At 46.4% G+C, this 21,977-nt stretch overlaps 1 protein-coding gene across 5 annotated transcripts in view; it reads right to left on the bottom strand.

Annotated features, from left to right (window-relative positions):
* Nucleotides 1–1,533: 1,533 nt before the first annotated feature.
* Nucleotides 1,534–21,977, bottom strand: part of gcnt3 (glucosaminyl (N-acetyl) transferase 3, mucin type) — a 147,015-nt gene continuing 126,571 nt past the window's right edge. For 3 of the 5 annotated variants that reach the window (XR_010020597.1, XR_010020598.1, XR_010020600.1), the window contains 2 exons: nucleotides 7,214–7,455; nucleotides 1,534–2,172 (listed from right to left, as the gene is read on the bottom strand). Coding sequence is in view for 1 of the 5 variants with exons in the window: in XM_063068770.1 (XP_062924840.1) it covers nucleotides 2,070–2,172 (103 nt within the window). In the remaining 4 variants the exon portion in view is untranslated. Of the gene's footprint in view, nucleotides 2,173–6,173; nucleotides 6,297–7,213; nucleotides 7,456–21,977 lie in introns of those variants that run through there. The other 2 variants (XR_010020599.1, XM_063068770.1) reach the window with 2 other exon arrangements.

Below are 21,977 nucleotides of genomic sequence, written 5' to 3'. Positions count from 1 at the left end.
TTGAAAGTTTGAAGGGGACGGCTGCTGATGTAATGAGATCTGAAAAGACACAAAGCCCCTTTGTTACCTTTGCAGACTACATGCAAGCACTAGAAAGCACATTTGGCGCAACGGGAAGCCCAATGGAGCTTATGACGGGGTTTCAGAACATGTTTCAGGAGAAGGGGGAGAAATTTTCCGGCTAGAGAGGCAGCTGAGTTGCTTGTGGTGTTTGGGGTGGGGAGGGGGGGACCATTCAAATGGCTAAGGTGAATGAGTTAAGAATGGACCAAGTGGCAAAAGGCACCCGAGCACCAGAACTGGTCGCTCGGGGGTCTCTGAACGTCTCTTAAGACGTGCCCCCCCTCCCTCATTTATGGAGCTGATCAGAGAAGTAAGAGAGGAGGAGAATGCAATGGAGGTACGGGAGGCCTCCATCAGCAGGGTTCAATCCTTGGCTGAAGTAACCACTGATAACCCACCTCGGGAGCTCGTGGCAGAGTTTAGGACTGAGATTTCCCGGTTTGTATCAACGAGTGTGGCTACCCGGTGCAATAAAGCTGACAGGGAGTTGAACCCCCTGAGGGAACTGACTAAGCAGAGGGCTGCAAGTGAATGGTGTCACGCGAGAAGGGGAGCGGCTGGTATTGTCTGTTGTAACTGTGATGAAGAGGGACACTTCAGCTGGGAGTGTGAACGATGGGAAACCCTTTGGAGAGTGAACCCCCCGGGTACCTAAGCAGACAGAGACGTCGGGAAACTTAGAAGGGATCCATTGAGGGAACGGCCTGGCGTCTTGGGGGGGAACACGTTTCCAGCAATATATCAAGGAACACCTGAGAACAAAAAGACCTGTAGCCCACTGGCAAGCCTCAGGCTCGCACAGCTCACTTTTGTCTAGGGAGAGCAGCCTTCAGCCCTGCCAAACTGGGTAATCAAGTTTGGGTAGATGCTGTGTGATGTACCACACCCTGCCAAATAACACGCAATAAATGTGAAGTTATCCACTTTGGTGGCAAAAATAGGAAAACAGATTATTATCTGAATGGTGGCCGATTAGGAAAAGGGGAGGTGCAACGAGACCTGGGTGTCATTATACACCAGTCATTGAAAGTGGGCATGCAGGTACAGCAGGCGGTGAAAAAGGCAAATGGTATGCTGGCATTTATAGCGAGAGGATTCGAGTACAGGAGCAGGGAGGTACTACTGCAGTTGTACAAGGCCTTGGTGAGACCACACCTGGAGTATTGTGTGCAGTTTTGGTCCCCTAATCTGAGGAAAGACATCTTTGCCATAGAGGGAGTACAAAGAAGGTTCACCAGATTGATTCCTGGGATGGCAGGACTTTCATATGAAGAAAGACTGGATGAACTGGGCTTGTACTCGTTGGAATTTAGAAGATTGAGGGGGGATCTGATTGAAACGTATAAGATCCTAAAGGGATTGGACAGGCTAGATGCAGGAAGATTGTTCCCGATGTTGGGGAAGTCCAGAACGAGGGGTCACAGTTTGAGGATAGAGGGGAAGCCTTTTAGGACCGAGATTAGGAAAAACTTCTTCACACAGAGAGTGGTGAATCTGTGGAATTCTCTGCCACAGCAAACTGTTGAGGCCAGTTCATTGGCTATGTTTAAGAGGGAGTTAGATATGGCCCTTGTGGCTACAGGGGTCAGGGGGTATGGAGAGAAGGCTGGGGTGGGGTTCTGAGTTGGATGATCAGCCATGATCATAATAAATGGCGGTGCAGGCTCAAAGGGCCGAATGGCCTACTCCTGCACCTATTTTCTATGTTTCTATGTTTCTAAACCATATGCGATTAAATGATTACACCTTATAGATCTTACTGGAACTATGTAATTAATAGAAATAAAATATAAAAGGAAAATAAAAGGCACCAAACTTATCGAAGTTCAACCACTTCGTGCACAACAGTTGGAGCTCGAGTAACGGAGTCTTCTTTCCACCATTCTATACCCTCCGACCCCCTTGACCCACCGCCTGGGACTAACCACGGTGGTCAACTAGACGCTCCACATGAGCCTGTCTTCATCTCCTCTCCTCGCCGAAGACCCCGGGCCTCGGACTCCCGCTCAGGGTTGGTCCCGCCGCCCAGGGTCGCAGCGTCGCATCTCCTCTCTCTGTCCCCATCGTGCCTTCTGCCTCAAAGCCCATGAGCAATAGCTTATAGACACACTAGAAAGAATAACATTTATCCCAATTGGTTAGCAAATGAATACAATTCTCTTTATAATGTAAATAAGCTGCTAGAGAACTTTCTAAAATCAAAACAACAATATTATGAATTAGGAGAGAGAACCCATAAAGTACTATCTTGGCAATTGAGGGTGGAAGAAACCTCCAGAACAATGAATGCGATTCAAACAGGGGAAGGTAAGATTTCATATAAGCCAAAAGAAATAAATGGTATTTTTAAGCAGTTCTATTTGGAACTATATAAATCAGAATCAGTGGGTGACTCACTGAAAATTCATAATTTCTTGTCTAATTTATAACTTCCCAAATTGAGTCAGTAAGATCAGGAAGAATTCAATGCCCCTTTTTCTAGGGATGAAATTGAAAGAGCCCTAGGCTTATTACAGGCTAATAAATCCCGGGAGATGATGGTTTTCCCTCTGAATTTTATAGGGAATTTAAGGATCAATTAATGCCCCTTTTTATGAGGGTTGTGACTCAGGCTGAGGAGACCCATACTCTAACTGGAATCCTTTTCAACAGCAACTATTACGCTAATTCTTAAGAAGGATAAGGGTCCGCTAAAACCAGCATCTTGTAGGCCTATCTCACTTTTAAATGCGGACTATAAAATTATAGCAAAGGCATTGGCTAATAGATTAGCTCGATATCTGCCAAAATTGATTAAATCCGATCAAACAGGATTTATTAAAAATGGACAATTATCTGATAATATTGGCAGACTATCGACTATATTACATTTAGCTAGGATGAAGGTGGACCTGACTGTAGCAGTGGCTTTAGATGCTGAAAAGGCCTTTGATAGACTTGAATGGGACTTTTTTACTTAAAACAATGGAAAAATTTGGTCTAGGCCAAATATTCATAAATTGGATAAGAGCACTTTACCATCAGTCTAAGGCCAAAATAATTACGAACAGGCAGATTTCACCAGTTTTCTCTCTACATAGATCTAGTAGACAAGGTTGCCCATTATCTCCAGCTCTATTTGTTCTGGCAATAGAGCCATTGGCTGAGGCTGTTAGGCGGGATCCAGACATAAAGGGGTTTAAAGTGGCCCAGAAAGAATATAAAATTAATTTATTTACTGATGACATTTTAGTATATTTGGCTGACCCGTCCGGCTCTTTCGTAAGACTTAGGGCATTGCTGGACAATTATGGTATAGTCTCGGGATATAAAATAAATTGGAATAAAAGTGAAATTTTACCTTTAGATAGAGAGGACTATGCCCAATATCAATATGTCACTCAGTTTAGATGGGTTAAATTCAACATGAAATATCTGGGGATTAAGTTTAATCGTAATTTGGATGACTTTTATAAACTTAATTATCTCCCCTTGCTGCAGAATGTCGAGGAGGACCTACGTAGGTGAATAAACCTTCCCATCACACTGATGGGCAGGGTAAACTGTATAAAACTGAAGATAATGCCAAGACTTCAGTATTTTTTCAGTCTTTACCTGTCCCATTATCCAATAATTTTTTAAAGATTCTCAATGGACATATTCATCTATTTTTATGGTTGGGTAAAATATCTAGAATCTCCATGGAAAAATTGACCTGGGATTATAAACTGGGAGGGTTAAAATTACCAGATTTAAAAAAATATTATTTAGTCGCCTGGAACCAACCACGGTGGTCGACCAGACGCTCCACATGAGTCTGTCTTCGTCTCCTCTCCTCGCTAAAGACCCTGGGCCTCGGAATCCCACACAGGGTCGGTCCTGCTGCCCAGGGTCACAGCATCATGTCTCCTCTCTCTGTCCCCATCGCGCCTTCTGCCTCAAAGCCCGTGAACAGACACACAAGAAAGAATAACATTTATCCCAATTGGTTAGCAAATGAATACAATTCTCCTTATAACCCAGACAAGCTGCTAGAGAGAGAACTTTCTCAGCAGTTATTATTACAGAAAAGCCATTTTAATTATAACATAAGAAAGAAGCCATTTTGTTAGCCTTCGCAGTAACATAAAAGAAGAAACCCCTTACACTCTTCCCCCACTAAATAAAGTCATGTCCTCATGACTTCTAAATAACTCGTCAACCATTCCTGCAGACACAAAAACCCAATCCAGGTACAAACAGTCACATGGCTCCCCAAACAGTAGACCTTACGCTCTGTTCCACAGGCGCTGCATAGGCCAACCTATCTGGGAGTTTCCTAATCCTCTGAGACCTCTGTACCCCCTCACCTAAACCCTTAAGGCTTGGACACTACTGGGGATACCTCAGGTCTGCCCCCTGTCCCATGTCCAGGGCCCTGCTTCTTTTCCTTCCGGGTCCTGCAGTAACCCAGGCTGCCCAGTGCTAGCCCTGCCCACCACACCTGACTCAGTGGGAGAAGGGCCAAAAGTCTCTTTCTCAATCAAGGGGAAGTTAGCGAAAGGCAGCATGTACCACACATCCAGCACATCATCCTTTGAATCCGTATTCTTCCCCATTCCCTCGATCGGTAGCTGCTGATTGATTTTCTCCAAACTGAAGCACCTAGCCTGGGCTGCCTCCGCAGCCTCTTCAGCCTCCAGCAATCGAGACATCAGCTTCTTATCTGACTCCTCCAACTCTTGCCCCAGTCTCAGCAGTTCTGACTCATGCTTCATGTCCATCTCCATCGGGGACCCAATTACCCAACCAGCTTCTTCCAATCTGTTCTGGATCGATTTCTTGAGTTTCTCGGAATCCTTTCGAAGGTTGGTCATTGTTTTGTCTCTCTGGATTAATTCATCAGTAAATGACCGCAGTTTCAGATGAGAATTACGTTTCCCTGTCTCCACTTTGACGAGCGTGAACTCCAGTTCTTCAATGGTTGTTCGGGGCTTTGGCACTCATCTCACATCATAGTCCCCCAAGGCGAATCCAAACTCTAGGTGATCATCCACATACGCCAAAACTCCAAACACCTCCACATCCCCCATGGTCTTCCCTATGCTTCGCGGGAAGGTTGCAGGGGCTCCGGATATGCTCTGGGGCATCTTTTCGGATCGGAAGAATCCTAGGGGACCTATAACGGCCATCTTCTCCTTGTCGGCCTCACTCATTGGGATCTGGCAACATCCACTCTTCAGATCCAGCACATTAAACCACGTCGCACCATACAAACAGACCATCGCATCTTCGGCCCTCAGGGCCGTATTCTGGTCAACGACAGTGTTCCTGTTCAGAATCCTATAATCCACACACACACTGCCTACGTCCTCCACGGCTACAGGGTCCAGTTGCCGTGCCCGCTCTCTCACTGAGGTGTCTTCAGCGGTCAACTCACCCCCTCGTGGTATTTCGGAGCATCTACTAAGAGGGTCTCACTCTCAAATACTTCCCCCAGGCCGTACCACAATCGGCTCTCGTTTAAATTCGATACCGGCCCAAGGCCGCTACACACGTCCTCACAAGCAGCTCGAAACACTGGGTGCACAGACAATGCCCCCATGAACTCCAGTTTCACTGACCAATAATCGTCTTCTGGATAGTCACTGACACAGAGACACACATTACTAACTGCAATCCCACAGAGACACAGCAGCACTGATTTAAACAGGGCAATCACACAGCACGCCACTGAACAAATCCCGGATGAGCCCCCAAATGTAGCCCGCCAGTAAGCCTCAGGCTTGCTCAGCTCGCTTTTGTCTAGGAGGAGTAGCCTTCAGCACGCCAAACTGGGTAATCAAGTTTGGGTGGATGCTGTGTGATGTACCACACCCCGCCAAATAACAAACAATACACCATATGTGATTAGATGATTACACTTTATAGCTCTTACTGGAACTATGTAATTAATAGAGATAAAATATAAAAGGAAAATAAATGGCACCAAACTTATCAAAGTTCAACCACTTCGTGCACAACAGTTGGAACTTAAGTAACGGAGTCTACTTTCCACCATTCGATCCCCTCCAACCCCCTTGACCCACCGCCTGGGACCAACCACGGTGGTCGACTAGACGCTCCTCACGAGTCTGCCTTCATCTCCTCTCCTCGCCGAAGATCCTGGGCCTCGGACTCCAGCTCAGGGTCGGTCCTGCCGCCCAGGGTCACAGCATCACCTCACCTCACTCTGTCCCCATCGTGCCTTCTGCCTCAAAGCCCACGAACAATAGCTTACAGGCACACAAGGAAGAATATCATTTATCCCAATTGGTTAGCAAATGAATACAATTCTCCTTATAACCCAAACAAGCTGCTAGAGAGAGAACTTTCTCAGTTGTTATTATTACAGAAAAGCCATTTTAATTAAAACATAACAAAGAAGCCATTTTGTTAGCCTTTGCAGTAACATAAAAGAAGAAAACCCTTACACACCTATCCCTGAAAGCTTAGTGGGACAAGCTCCAGTGTATCACTATGAATTGAGAGTATTTGTGATAGAGCCATACTTGACACTGGCTCTCAGGTTACTCTGCTGCACAGTTCATTTTACAACCAATATTTGACACATCTACCATTGACACTATTCAGTGATCTGGGGTCTTAGTACGGATGGATATATGAATGATGGTTACTTGTCATTGAAGCTGGAGTTTTTGGAGGCCGATGTGGGAGTAACTGAGGTCCTTGATACATTAGTGTTGGTTTGTCAGGACCCAGTCGAGAAGGACGATGCTTAAATTCTTGTGGGGACAAATACTTCTATTGTGAGGAAGCTAGTGGGTGTCTGCAAGGAGAGAGTTTCAACCAATCCCTGTCACTCTCCCTCAAACGAGCACTGCCACTGATCTAACAACTGACAGATTTGCTCTGCCCATGTCTTGTACACCTCTGCCCCTTTGGAGAGAGCTTCCTGAAAACATTGTCTATTCACCCTGTGTTCCAAGCTGCTTTTGAGGATGTGCATGGCCGCACTGGACTGAATGATAGCATAAATGAGGGACTGTGTAGTCCACTCAGTCCAAACCCATCGTGTTACAGCCTGGGGAAGTAGCTAGAGTGACAGGAAACCCCAAATTTCCCAGAATGCCTAATGCCGAGACCCCCTTGGTGGATGCTCTGGAAGACCACGAAGAGAAGTGATGCTTACCTGCTGGGGTACTGGTGAGGCCTGAACTGTAGAAGCTCTCAGTTGTGTAACTGAACAGGACGACAGTGAGTGTCAGGAGCACTTCAGAGCAGAAGGTTCCCCTCAGACGGGTGATGTCAATGGTGCACCTTTCTTCAGTGATGGTAATCTCTAGTGTCCCTGTGAGACAAGCCGGGCAGAGACTCTCTCCGAAAAAGGGAAAATGACTGCCCAGTTATTCAACCTTGGAGACTCCCTGCTACCTGGAGGTTGGAAGAAGAGGTTGATAGAGAAGATATTGAAACTGGAAGATGTCTTTTCTACTGATGAGTTTTATGTGGGTTGTTCCAAGAGCACTCGCCACACCATCCGGGTGACTGAGGACACCCCGTTCAGAGAAAGGTTGTGGCAACTGTTGCCTGCAGAGGTGCAGGATGTTCGGCAGCATCTGTGGAAATTGATGGAAGCTGGGATCATCACTGAGTCCAGAAGCCCTTATTCATTTCCAATTGTAGTGGTCAAGAAAAAGAATGGGAAGGTACGGATGTGTGTAGACTATTGGACTCTAACAGGCGTACAGTCCCTGACCAGTATACAGTCCTGAGAATCGAGGACGTGCTGTCCTACCTGAGTGGTGCGAAGTGGTTCAGTGTGCTGGACTTGAGGAGTTGGTATTATCAGCTCCCCATGAGTGAGGCTAACAAAGAGAAGATGGCATTCATATGGTCACTGGGATTCTTCCAGATCGAAAGAATGCCCCAGGGCATATCGGGAACTCCTGTGACTTTCCAGTGTGTCATGGAGAAAACAGTACGGGATATGAACTTGCTTGAGGTGTTGGTGTGCCTGGATGATCTCATAGTGTTTGGATCTACCTTGGAGGTACATGAAGCGAGGTTACTGAAGGTGCTAGGCTGCCTGAAATCTGAAAGGGTTAAAACTTTCCCTGGACAAGTGCCAGTTCTGCAAGATATCTGTCAACTACGTTGGGCAACTATGTCTCACAGAATGGAATAGCTACAGATCCGTCTAAGATGGAGGTGATGACCACATGGCCGAGGCCCCAGACTGTGGGTGCCTTGTGCTCATTCCTTGGATTCTGTCTGTACTATTGGAGGCTTGTGAAGGACTTCTCCAAAATGAGTCACCTTTAAATCAGCTTCTGTGCGGTTACCCTCCCTTGGGGAAGAAAGGGAGGATGAAAGGAGAGGATAGTAAAGATTATCTTCGCCCTTCAGAGCCTTTTGCAGCCAGATGGGATGCAAAATGCGAAGGGGCCCTTCAGTTGCTGAAGGAGCTGCTGACGAAAGCACCTGTGCTGGCTTTTGCATATGTTACCATATGTTTTACATACAGATGCCAGCAGAGAGGTCTTAGGGGGTGTTCTGCATCAGGATCAGGGCACAGGGTTGAGATCTTTCACGTTTGTAATCCAGAGTCTGCCACCCTCTGAGCGAAATTACTTTATGCACAAATTGGAGTTCCTGGCATTAAAATGGACTGTGGTGGATAAACTAAGTGGCTATCTATATCGTGCCAAATTTGAGGTGAGGACAGACAACAACCCATTAACCCAGTGGTCCCCAACCTCCGGGCCACAGACCGATACCCGGCCACAAAGCATGCAGGGGTGCAGTGGTAGCCAGAACACACATAGCACATCTTTAAGAAAAAAGCCGAAATAAACAAGCTAATTAATTAGGTGCCACCCTTCATTAGATGCCAGTCTTCATTAGAGGAACTGAGGTGGAGAGGGTCAATAACTTTAAATTCTTCAGCATTAAGGATCGACATTTCTCTCTCTGAAAAGTGGCAGAGGATCTGTCCTGGGACCAGCACATAACTGCCATTACAAAGAAAGCACGGCAGCGCCTATACTTTATAGGAAGTTTGTGTAGATTCAACATGTCACCTCAATCCTGACAGCCCCGTCTTTTCAGCCTGTCTGGGCTGGCATTTAAATTGACCAAATAATGGAACAGCTAAAGGATCCAGCGCCCTGGAAAGAGGAGTGAACATCGTGTAGAGCAAGTGAAATCGGCAATCGCCTCTGATCTGGGCTGACATTTACATGCTGGACGGCACCTAATTAATTAGCTTGCTTATTTTGGCTTTTTTCTTAAAGGTGTGCTGGGTGCGCTCTGGCTACCGCTGCACCGCTGCACGCTTCGCGGCCCGGTATCAGTCCGCGGCCCAGAGGTTGGGGACCACTGCATTAACCTATATCCTGGCCTCGACAAAATTGGATGCTGCATGCCATTGGTGTCTGGTGATGTCATCTGCCTAATATGTCAGCCTGAAGCACGGGGAGTCGGAACACTGATGCTGATGCGTTGTCCCGATATGCACATGAAGGGCTGGATGGGGACAGGGATGGAGAGTGGAAGAGTATTCCTGCCCCTGGAGTCAAAGCCATCAACAGGAGGGCAGAGGACAGGCAAGGGCAGAATTGAGCAGTAGATCTTCTGGGAGCTTCTGATGGTGAAATTCCACAAGTTTACAGCAACCTGACTGCTCCCAAGACAAAGCAGGTGCCAGAATTGAGCCCTGGAGAAGTGCAGCCACTCAGTGAGATGACCCATGTATTGGTACTGTTTGGTCAGCGGTTGTGTGTGAGGGGATTCAGGAATGCCCCTATTAACTGTTTGAAGAGAGACAGAGAGAGTCATTTATCATTGATGGTTTGTTTGGAAAAGAGAGAAAGACGAAGATTGACGGACTGTCACGGGAGTTGACTTTGGAGTTTTACTTTGGAGATAAAAACTGAGCAGCTCAAAGGTTTCTATGGTGAACAACAGGACATTATTGATGTTACTTCCAAGGACTTGTTGCCTGCTCGCATTCCTTTACAGACAAAGGAAGGAAGGACTCTTTGAATGACAGGTGATGCTCAGCACAGGGAAATAAATAGGAGGTCAGATGATACAGACCTCAGACACATGATCGGAACACTGAATGAGCATTGTTGTGCCCGCAGAGAAAGTGGGTTTTAGAGGATCGGTCAGGCGGATTGATCCAAGTGCTCTGCCAGTGAAAATTCAAAGGCAAGACCGGTGGGGAGTTGTCCATGTGTCCAACCCTGGCCTGGGTAGATAGCTCAACCACACCAATGTACAGTCCCCTTTGTTGCACAAGTCACAGTTGCTGACTTGTGAAGGATTTCGGAGGACGACGGGGAAATCGACGACAGCAGCTCACCTGAAGACTCAACTCACTCTCTCTCTCTCTCTCTCCATCGCTATTCAACTAAATACCACGAACTGAACTGAACTGAGTTTTATTCAACATCATAAGACTGTATCTTTTTACCCCTAGGCTTAAAGAAGCTTGGTTTTCATACATACTTTTCCACACTTACTGATTTACTTACTTATATATATAATTCTTGCTAACCTGTTTGATTTATCTTCACTTGGTTTACTGTATTACATAGTTATTAATAAATATTATTAGTTTAAGCAATACTAGACTCCAAAGTGGTTTCTATTTCTGCTGGTTTCTTTATTCTCATCACGGGGTACGTGACAAAATTGGGGCTCATCTGGGATATGAACAAATTGGTTGGGAAGCTTGTTTGAATTGATTGGGGAAATTTCCTTGTGATTTGGTTGTGTGGAGTATCAGCAGAAATGGAGTTTGAAGTTAATAAGTTTATGGCAGGACCAACCCCGGAGGCATTGGAGGATGCTAAGAAGGATTTGCTGTTCGGAATTGCTCAAAAGTTAAAACTGAAGGTGAACACTAAAATGAGGAAAATTCAGATATAGATGTTAATAGTCCAGCATTATGTATCTAAGGGAACCTTTGAGTCGGGGGTGATAGAGCTATTTGCTGAAGGTAAGGTGCATGCTGAGACTGAAGCTCAGATGAAATTGAAATTGGAATTACTACAGCTCGAGGCTAGAGAGGCAGATAGACGGAGAGAAGAGGCAGAGAAACAGAGAGAAGAGGCAGAGAGACAGAGAGCATTTGAAAGGGAGAAATGGCAACGGAACGCTCAGGTGGCGAACCGTGATGAGGGGTTTAGTGTCAGTCAAGAAATTAGATGAAGCAGAAATTGATAGGTATTTCCTACATTTTGAGAAAGTGGCCTGTAATCGGGAGTGGCCGCGGGGGCAGTGGGAGGAGTTATTACAGAGTGTGGTTAAGGGGAAGGCTCAGCAAGCATATGCAGCCCTGTCTCTTGAAGATGCAAAGGATTATGATAAAGTGAAGAATGCTGTGTTTAAGGCTTATGAGTTAGTCCTGGAGGCATACAGACAAAGGTTTCGAGGTTTGAGAAAGTCCTGGAACTAAACGTATGTGGAGTTTGCCCATGAGAAACGGGTATACTTTGATCGGTGGTGTGCTTCAAAAGAGGCGAATTGGAATATTGGCAACTTGAAAGAGTTAATATTGATTGAAGAGTTTAAAAACTGCGTCTTGGCTGAGATAAAGATGCACTTAGATGGAAATGGGGCAACGACACTGTCAGAATCTGCCAAGTTAGCAGACAGTATGCCCTAACTCATAAAGTTAAGTTTTTCCCCACTAAGAGTAACCCACAAGGGAGTAGAGATAATCCACTGGCTAAACCAGAGAGTAAACCGGGGATTAGTGATAAAAGTAAGAAGGAAGGGAAGCAGCTGGGGGGAAAATTTCCCAGTCTTAAGTGTTACTCCTGTGGAAATCCTGGCCATGTGGTGTCAAATTGTTTTGCTATGAAAAGGGGAAAAGGAAAGGAGAAAGAGAAAACCCCAACTAGCTGCATTCAGACAGCTAAAATACCGCTGAAGAAGGGGGGGTCGAACCGTGTTCAGGAGGGACTCAACAGATTTTTTTCAGAAGGGTTGGTGTCTGTGAAGGAGGGGTCAAACCCAGTCCCAGTAAGAATCTGGAGAGATACTGGAGTTTTCCTGTCACTGATATTAAAGAATGTTTTGGAATTCGGCGCTGAGACAGAGACTGGGGAAGTAAACATCATTAAGGGCATTGGAAAGGGAATAGAGGCCGTGCCTTTGCATAAGATAATCTTGAAATGTGACTTGGTATTGAAACCAGTCATAACAGGTGTCCGATCTGAGCTACCGATAGACCATGTTGATGTCTTACTCAGTAATGACCTTGCAGGTGGGGATGTTTACCCAGCAGTTCAGCTCACAAGTAAGCCTGCTGCTGCTGAGGACCCGCCCAGAGATGCTGATGTGTATCCCGCATGCACAGTGACATGAAGCATGTCCAGAAAGGCTGCTGCTGTTAGTATTGATTTATCTGAGACTTTCCTACCGTCCCTATACCAACAGGATTTAGGGGGTAGTAAGGCTGAGGAGAACAAGGAGGAGAGGAAAGACCTGTCCTTGTCAAGGAAGGAGTTCATAGAGGAGCAGAATAAAGATCCAGAAATTGTGGCTTTAAAAGAGACAGCTCTCTCTGAGGAGGAAATTCAGAAAGAAACAGTGGGGTATTATCTTAAGGATGGGGTGTTGATGAGTAAGTGGAGACCAGCCACTGTGCCTGCGAGTGAGGATTGGGCTATTGTGCACCAGGTGATGGTTCCCAAAGATTATAGGGTTGAAATTTTAAACCGGGCCCATAAGATGCCTTTAGGGGTACATTTTGGAGTAAAAAAGACAGTGCACAGGATCATGAGGGAGCTTTATTGGCCTAACGTGAGGAGAGATATTGTCAATTACTGTAGAGGGTGTCATACGTGTCAGGTGGTGAGAAAACCTAACCAGGCCATTCCAAAAGCACCAGTTTGACCAATACCTGCTTTTGGTGAACCTTTTTCCAGGGTCACAGTGGATTGTGTCTGCCCTTTGCCAAAGACTGCAGCTGGTCATCAGTACTTGTTGACAATAATGTGCGCTGCATCTAGGTTCCCGGAAGCCATGCCTCTCAGAAACATCCATGCCAAGACTGTGGTAAAAGCACTCAGCAGGTTTTTCGCACTGGTAAGTTTACCTAAAGAAATTCAATCTGACCAAGGTAGCAACTTCACTTCAAAAATGTTCCAGCAAGTAGTGTCTGAGCTGGGAGCTCAACAGATTGTGTCATCTTCCTACCACCCGGAGTCTCAAGGGGCTCTGAAGAGGTTTCATTCCACTTTAAACCTATGATTAAGACCTACTGCCATAAGAATGACAAGGATTGGGTTGAGGGGATACACTTACTACTTTTTGCTGTGAGGGACACCATTCAAGAGTCCTTGGGGTTCAGCCCGTTTGAGCTCATTTTCGGCCATAGGCCCAAAGGACCTTTGACCCTGCTTAGGGAGCAATGGTCTAACCCAGAAGTGTGTGTCAGCGTGTTAGACTATGTTTTAAAATTCCGAGAAAGGCTTAACAAGGCCTGTGACCTTGTCAGGAAGAATCTGCAGCACTCCCAAATTAAAATGAAACAGTGGTTTGATAAGAGAGCGAGGGAGCAAGTGTTTGAAGTTGGAAACAAAGTACTGGTGCTGTTCCCTCTTGTGACCAACCACCTCCAAGCAATATTCCATGGGCCCTACTGCATAGTGAAGAAAATTGATTCTTTGAATTATGTTATTGAAACTCCTGACAGGAGGAAGGCCACACAGTTGGTGCACGTTATTATGTTGAAACTGTATCATGATGCTGAGGCGGTACCAGTAGGTATGACCACGAAAACAAGAGGGGCTGAGGAATTTGCTAATGAGGAAAGAAATCATTTCACTAAACTGAGTATTGTGTCCACGAGACTTACGAATTCCCTTATCTTAAAGGACCTTACTGATAAGGTTTGTCATCTAGGGCCCTCACAAAGACAGCAATTGCAGGAGCTAATTAGGAAGCACAAAGATTTATTTCCAGATGCACCAAGACGGTGCACCGGGGCAGTGCATAATGTCATTCTAAATTCGGCCCAGCCCATTAAACAACATCCTTACAGAATGAACTTCCAGAAAAATAAAGAAGTTGAAAAAGAGATCAGATTGTCATGGTCCGGATCGGGGTCTCTTTAAATTTACCTTGTTTATGTTACGATCCGGACCGTTGATTCCCTGTTTTCCCGTGTCCCTTGACTTTGGTGATTAGAGGCAATTAATGCTCGGCTGAACCGATAGTTTATAGTCTCCAGCTTTCAGCCGTTCGGCGTGGGAGCGTCTACAAAGTCTGTAAAGTCACGGCGTGCCAATGTCATCTGGCCGGAGCAAGCCTAGTCTCTGCTGAAGCGAGTGCCGGTAATTCGCCCTTCCTCACTGGAGCAACCCTGTCCAGTTACCTCGCCAAAGTGAGCCTGCAAAGTTTCCTCATCAAGGTGGGTCCATCAGTTAACTCGCCAGAGAGAATCAGGAGCCGCTGTCTTCTGTTCCCGGGCTGAGTCGAGAGCTCGGCACTACCCGGAGGCTCCAAGTCAAGTCCTGGCTCCGGCGGCATCCTAGCACCAAGTCAAGTCCTGGCCCTGGTGGCATTCTAGCACCAAGTCAAGTCCTGGCCCTGGCGGCATTCTAGCACCAAGTCAAGTCCTGGCCCTGGTGGCATTCTAGCACCAAGTCGAGTCCTGGTCCTGGTGGCATTCTAGCACCAAGTCAAGTCCTGGCCCTGGTGGCATTCTAGCACCAAGTCAAGTCCTGGCCCTGGTGGCATTCTAGCACCAAGTCAAGTACTGGCCCTGGCGGCATTCAAGCACCAAGTCAAGTCCTGGTCCTGGTGGCATTCAAGCACCAAGTCAAGTCCTGGCCCTGGCGGCTTCCCAGTTCTGAGTCAAGTCCTGGTCCTGGCGGTCTGTGATTCCTGTCCTACCCCCTTGTCTGAATCCTTCTCTGCCCCTCTCGCCTCTAGCCCTCGTCTGCAGCCCCACCTGCACTTTGGTCTAGTTCCATCGCTGGAGCTAGATAGGTACTGTCTGGTGTTCATTTGTGTTGGTCTTGTCTTGTCTTGTCGTCACCTCCGTGGGGGTAAGTCTGGCCATCTTGCCGTTACCCCACGGAGATTCATGTCTTGTCTCATCTTGTCCTTGCCTCCGTGGGGTAAGTCAGGCCGTCTTGCCGTTGCCCCGCGGGGGGTCATGAGTCCTGGCCCTATGTCCTGTACCCAAGGAGGGGTCCCGACTCTGTGTTCTGTGTATGTGTCTATGGTTCCATGTACCTGCTCTCCCGAGACCGAGGCTCTGTTTTCCATGTTCCTCCTCTCCCTAGCCTATGTCATGTCCATTCCTGGTTCTAGGGTCCGAGTCCGAGGCAAGACCCAGGTACTGGGTCCTTGCCCAGCCTTGGGCTCGGAGTCCATACCCTAGCCTCTTCATGTCTCCTCTAGTTCTGGGACCGATTCCGAGTCCTAGCCCAGACCCTTGGTCCCAGCCTAGTCGTAGTCCTCAGTCCTTGTCCAGTTCGCTACTCCTGCCCCTGCCTACCTCTCCTGATATCAAACAATAAACTAAATTTAATTAACCTCACAAGATGTGTCTTGCATTTGGGTCCACCCTTGCTTCCAGTGCCGCCATTGTAACACGGGTACATGCTAGCAACCGGTATTATTAGGCCATCTACCTCAGACTGGGCGTCACCATGCATCCTAGTGCCTAAACCGGGCGGTAGCATGAGGTTCTGTCCCGACTACAGGAAAATTAATGCCATAACCAAGATGGATGCTTATCCTATCCCCAGAGTGGATGACTGTGTTGATAAAGTGGGAAAGGCTAAGTACCTCACGAAGATTGATCTGTTGTGGGGATACTGGTGTGTTCCATTGACTGACAGGGCCAGAGAAATCTCAGTGTTTGTTACACCTTCAGGGCTGTATGAATACAAAGTTTTGCCCTTCGGGATGAAAAATGCACCAGGGACATTTCAAAGAATGATCAATTCGGTGATAGAGGGTTAGAGAACACAGAGGCCTATATTGATGACCTAGTGGTCTGGAGTGACACATGGGAAGAACATATTGCAGCGGTAGAGAAACTGTTTGATAGACTGTCTAAGGCCAAACTGACGGTGACCCTTGCTAAGAGTGAGTTTGGCCATGCCACAGTCACATATCTGGGGTATGTGGTGGGCCAAGGCCAGCTGGCTCCTGCACAGGCCAAAGTTCAAGCAATTGCAGAGGTTCCTGTTCCAACTAGCAAGAAAGCTTTAAGAAGGTTTTTAGGGATGGTTGGGTACTATAGAAAATTTTGTAAGAACTTTGCTGACATCACTCTCCCCCTAACAAAGCTCTTAGGGAAGAGTGAAAGGTTTGCATGGAATGACCTTTGCCAGGAGGCATATGAACGGTTGAAAACCATCCTATGTTATCATCCTGCACCTAAAGCATCGGATTTCTCGAAACCATTCTCGATCGCTACAGACGCTAGTGATGAAGCGGCTGGGGCAGTACTGTTACAGAAGGATGCGGATGATATTGAACACCCAGTAGCTTATTTCTCAAAGAAATTTAATGTGAACCAGAAAAATTATTCCCCTGTTGAAAAAGAGTTATTGGCACTTATTCTGGCCTTACAACATTTTGAGGTTTGTACTTGTCCTGCCCAAAGACCTCTTGTGATTTACACAGATCACAATCTGCTGGTGTTTTTAAATAAAATGAAGGATAAAAATAGGAGGTTGTTAAATTGGAGTCTAATATTTCAGGAATTTGATTTGGTAATCAAAGGTGTAAAAGGTACTGATAACATCATAGCTGATTGCTTATCCCGATGTTAAGTTGGAAACTGTAACCATTTTTGCTCTGTCATTTGATGTTTTCCCTCTATTGTTTAAAACTCTGTGATGTACACTTAGACAAAAAAATCGTCTTCGACAATTATTTTTTCCCTGAGGAAGGGGAGTGTGAGGGGATCCAGGAGTGCCCCTATTAACTGTTTGAAGACAGACAGACAGAGTCATTTATCATTGATGGTTTGTTTGGAAAAGAGAAAGAGACGAAGATTGACGGTCGGACTGTCACGGGAGTTAACTTTGGAGTTTTACTTTGGAGATAAAAACTGAGCAGCTCGAAGGTTGCTATGGTGACCAACAGGACATTATTGATGTTACTCCCAAGGACTTGTTGCCTGCTCGCATTCCTTTACAGACAAAGGAGGGAGGGACTCTTTGAAGGACAGGTGATGCTCAGCACAGGGAAATAAATAGGAGGTCAGATGGTACAGACCTCAGACACATGATCGGAACACTGAATGAGCATTGTTGTGCCCGCAGAGAAAGTGGGTTTTAGAGGATCGGTCAGGCAGATTGATCCAAGTGCTCTGCCAGTGAAAATTCAAAGGCAAGACCGGTGGGGAGTTGTCCATGTGTCCGACCCTGGCCTGGGTAGACAGCTCAACCACACCGACGTATGGTCCCCTTTGTTGCACAAGTCACAGTTGGTGACTTGTGAAGGATTTCGGAGGACGACGAGGAAATCGACGACAGCGGCTCACCTGAAGACTCAACTCACTCTCTCTCTCTCTCTCTCTCCATCGCTATTCAACTAAATACCACGAACTGAACTGAACTGAACTTTATTCAACATTGTTCGACTGTATCTTTTTACCCCTAGACTTAAAGAAGCTTGGTTTTCATACATATTTTTCCACACTTACTGATTTATTTATTTATATATATATAATTCTTGCTAACCTGTTTGATTTATCTTCACTTACTTTACTGTATTACGTAGTTATTAATAAATATTATTAGTTTATAGCAATACTAGACTCCAAAGTGGTTTCTATTTCTGCTGGTTTCTTTATTCCCGTCATGGGTTACGTGACATGTGAAACATGACCCAAGCAGACAAGATGACTCACTCTGCGGTGTCTCTACTACTGAGAGACTGGCTCAGACTGAAGTTGAGGAACCAGATCCTGTACCGGGTCATGTCGCCTCCAGACCAACCTCAGCGTTCGCAGCGGCTTCTGCCTAAGAAGCATTGGAGGATTGTGTTGAAGTCACTTCATGATAATTCTGGCCACTTGGGGGCTGACAAGACCAATTGGTTGCTCAGAGAGCGGTTCAAATGGTCCCGAACGAAGCCGGAGGCTGAAGAGTATTGCAAGTTGTGCATTCGATGTATATGGAGGAGAATGCTGCCTACGAGGGCCGCTCAGCTGTCCAGCTTGCAGAGTGCTAGGCCCCTTGACCTAGTGTGTATGGATTTCCTGTCAATAGAGCCAAATGCCAGCAAAATGGCAAATGTCTTAGTCATCACAGATCACTACATCAGATATGCGCAAACTTTCCCTACCACAGAGGGCATCCACTGTGGCCAGAGTGTTTCATTTATTACAGTTTCCCCAGGGGGATACATAGTGATCAGGGACGGGATTTTGAGAGTAGGCTCATATATGAGTTACTGAGTATGAGAAGTCAAGCACTACGCCTTATCACCTGCAGCCTGAGTGGTTCAATTGGACCTTGCTAGACATGTTCAGAACCTTGGAGATCAGCAAAAAGAACAAGTGGAGTCAATGTATTGGACATCTGGTCCACTGCAACAACTCTACACAGAATGAAGCTACCGGTTACTCGCCATATTATCTGATGTTTGGGCGCGAGGTGAGGTCGCCCATCAACCTTTGTTTTGGGACTGGTGAGGAAGATCTACTGCAGAAGATTTATCAGAAGTATGTGTCTGATGTGAGAAGGGAACTGTAAAAGGCTTAGGAATTAGCTGAGGTCTTGGCTTCCAAACAGAATCAAGGAAATAAGAGGAGATATGATCAAAAGGTTAGGTTCTCCCAACTCAAGCCTGGAGACCGAGTCCTCGTAAGGAATTTGGGGCTATCTGGAAAGCATAAGTTGGCTGACCGCTGGGCAGCTACGCCCTATGTAGTGGAGAGTCAGATGCCAAATGTACCAGTTTTCCGGGTGAAATCCAAGGATGGGAATGGGCCTGTCAAGTTTCTCCATCAGAACCATCTTCTGCCTCTGGGACAAGAGATGTGTGTTGAACTAGAGTCTGACCCGGACCCTACACCTAGTAAGAGGACTTTGCTGCGATGTGAGGATTAGACCAGCCCTTGCCCCTGAATGGGATGCGGACTTGGAGGATGAGGAAATGGGGGTGTGGTATATGCTGCCTTTCACTAACTCCCCACTAACTGAGGATGAGATTCCTAACCCTTCTCATGTTGAGGCAGGTGAAATGGAGGGGACTGCAGTGGACAGGCAGGCTTGCAGCTAGACCATGAAGGGGGGCTGGGCTCTAAAGTAACTGGAATGAAGCTGAGCTCAGCCGATTGGCAGAGGGATCTGAGTTGCTGGAAGGCATGAGTGATAGACCGGGGAAGGCCTTGCCATGTAGACCAGAAGTATCCCAAGGAGTGCCTGAAACTGAAGAAGTACATGATGAGATAAGGAGGTTCAAAGAGTCAGGAAAGCCCCAGATAAGCTGGCCTATGCAGCACCAAGGGAACAGAGTGTTGCGACTATCTCCATAGTGAGATATGTCACTACCACTTATAAATGGATTGGAGGTTCTGACATCACAAAATTCCTTTGAAAACTTTGTTATTAATGATAGGATGACAAATTATTTCAAAGTCATGAGGACATGACTATCTGTGGTGGTGGGAGAGTGTAATGCCCTGGTTCACATCTTTACTGTTATGCTGTAGGTATTTCATTTAGCTGCTCTGTAAGAGCTGTTTGTTCTGCTTTCATTCTGTTTGGATTATTGTTGAAGGTAAGGGATGATGTGGAATGTGTGACATCCGATTAAGATGTTCGATCTGGGGGGAGGCTTTTTTTTGGTGAGGGACACTAAAGTTGCCTTTGGGCTGTGGTTCAGAGGGAGATGAAGTGAGAAGGCGTTGGGGAGAGCCAGTCGTAGGATACAACCCGGTGGGAGACCCGTTTGTTCGAGATGGATTGCAAGCGACATTTGGAAGGTGGTGTGTGCTTTCATATTGACTGAGACCCCCACATGTGAGTGACAGAGAAGTTCAAGATGAGCTCCAACTTCTGCACATTTGACTGTTTAATTAAAATTGGCACTTTTCTTTTTATTTTTCTTTACTAACCCTTTAGTTAAGATTCATAAATATAATTCCTTTAATTATATTCGGTGTACAGTTTGTAGTTTGTGGCATTGATTTGTAACAGGGTAGCAAATTACACAGCATCCACTCAATCTGCGATTGGGGCAGAAAAGCCGTCTTAATGTCAAGAGTATGGCGGAACTGGAGAGTGACTTCCCTAGATTTACGCAGCCAAGGAACCCAAGCGGTTATCCTTCCAAATGGTTTCTGTGAGCTTTTCACCATGTTCTTCATTCAAGTATGTCATCTGTCTCCATTCTTTCATCTTTCTCCTTCCTCCAGCTCTCTCTAGAAAATGGCTACCCCGATCCCTCTAGAATGTTCCTGTGCATCTTATTGGCTAAATGTTAACAAGACAAACCCTTTTGGCTAATTCAACAAGCCAAATTTATCAATCAATTAAATTGCTCTATTGTATAATGTAATTAAAGGAAAACACATACATTTTGAGAAAAACTGCTGAAAATAACAGCATAACTATTAATAAAATAAAGCATGGTCTTAAACCGGGAAATTACATATATACAGTATATAACATTTAATTGAAGAAAACATAACAAAGAACATTGATTAGTGGTATAAAACCATATGGCCATAAGAGATAAGAGCAGAATTCCCTTCCCTTCCCTTCCCTTCCTTTCCCTTCCCTTCCCTTCCTTTCCCTTCCCTTCCCTTCCTTCTGTGGCCTTGCCTGGCCTGAAGTCTTGCCTTGCCTTGCCTGTAACCCTGTCAAGTTCCATTGCTGGAACAAGATAAGGAACTGTCTATCGTTATTTTGAACGGTCTCTGTGTCCATGCCTTCGCTAGGTAGGTCTGGCCATTTGCCGCTACCTAGTGTTGGGAACTGTCTGTGTCCATCCTTCACTAGGTAGGTCTGGCTGTCTGCCGCTACCTTGTGTCGGGAACTCTCTTATCATATTCTGCGTTCTGTGTAATGAGTCCCAGCCCTACGTCCTGTACCCAAGGAAGGGTCCCAGCTCTGTGTTCTGTGTATGAGTCCCGGCCCTACGTTTGCGTTCTTGTCTCTCTCCCTCGACCAAGGCTCTGCGTTCCTGTCTCTCTCCCTTGACCAAGGCTAGGCTTAGGAGTCTTGTCCAGTCCTAGCCACATCCAAGAACCTTGTCCTGTCCAAGCCACGGCTTTGTGTTCTCGTCTTGTCCATGTGTCTCATCCAGCCCGGTGCTGGGGTTCCTCCGTCTTGCCCAGGAGTCTCTCGTTCTGTCCTGTAGCCTTGCTTAGTCCTGTCTCCCAAAACCATGTCATGACTTCACTTTGAGGAACCCAAGCTTCGTCATGTCCTCGCCTTGAAGAACCCAAGCCTCGTCATGTCTCGCCTAGTTCCGGAGTCTGAGCCCAAGTCAAGACCCAGGTTCTGGGTCCTTGTCCAGACTCTGGCTCGGAGTCCAAGCCCAGGCTCCTAGTTCCAAGTTCCATATCCTGGTTCCACTGTCCTAGTCTAGTCCTAGCCCAGGCCCTGTATCCTTGTCTCCTCCAGGGACCTGCGTCGTGTCTTCCATCCTTTCTTCCCCACTTCCCTTGCTTTCTTGACTAACCTAATCCTGCTCCTTGTACTTCAGTGTCTGTGTCTTGCATTTGGGTCCGCTCCCAACCCCGCACTATGACACCTCCACTTTAAATACACCCAGTGACATGGCTTCCACAGCTGCCTGTGGCAACAAATTCCATCGATTCACCATCCTCTGAATGAATTCCTCCTCATCTCCATTCCAAATTGACATCCCTCTATTCACAAGTTGTGCCCTTTGGTCCTAGACTCCCCCACTACAGGAAACATCCTCTTCACATCTACTCTATCTAGGCCTTT

This window comes from Mobula hypostoma, chromosome 16 (genome assembly GCF_963921235.1).
Source record: "Mobula hypostoma chromosome 16, sMobHyp1.1, whole genome shotgun sequence".
Classification (NCBI taxonomy): Eukaryota; Metazoa; Chordata; class Chondrichthyes; order Myliobatiformes; family Myliobatidae; genus Mobula; species Mobula hypostoma.
The sequence above is the reverse complement of the archived record's forward strand: the minus strand, read 5'-3'. Positions and strand labels throughout refer to the sequence as shown.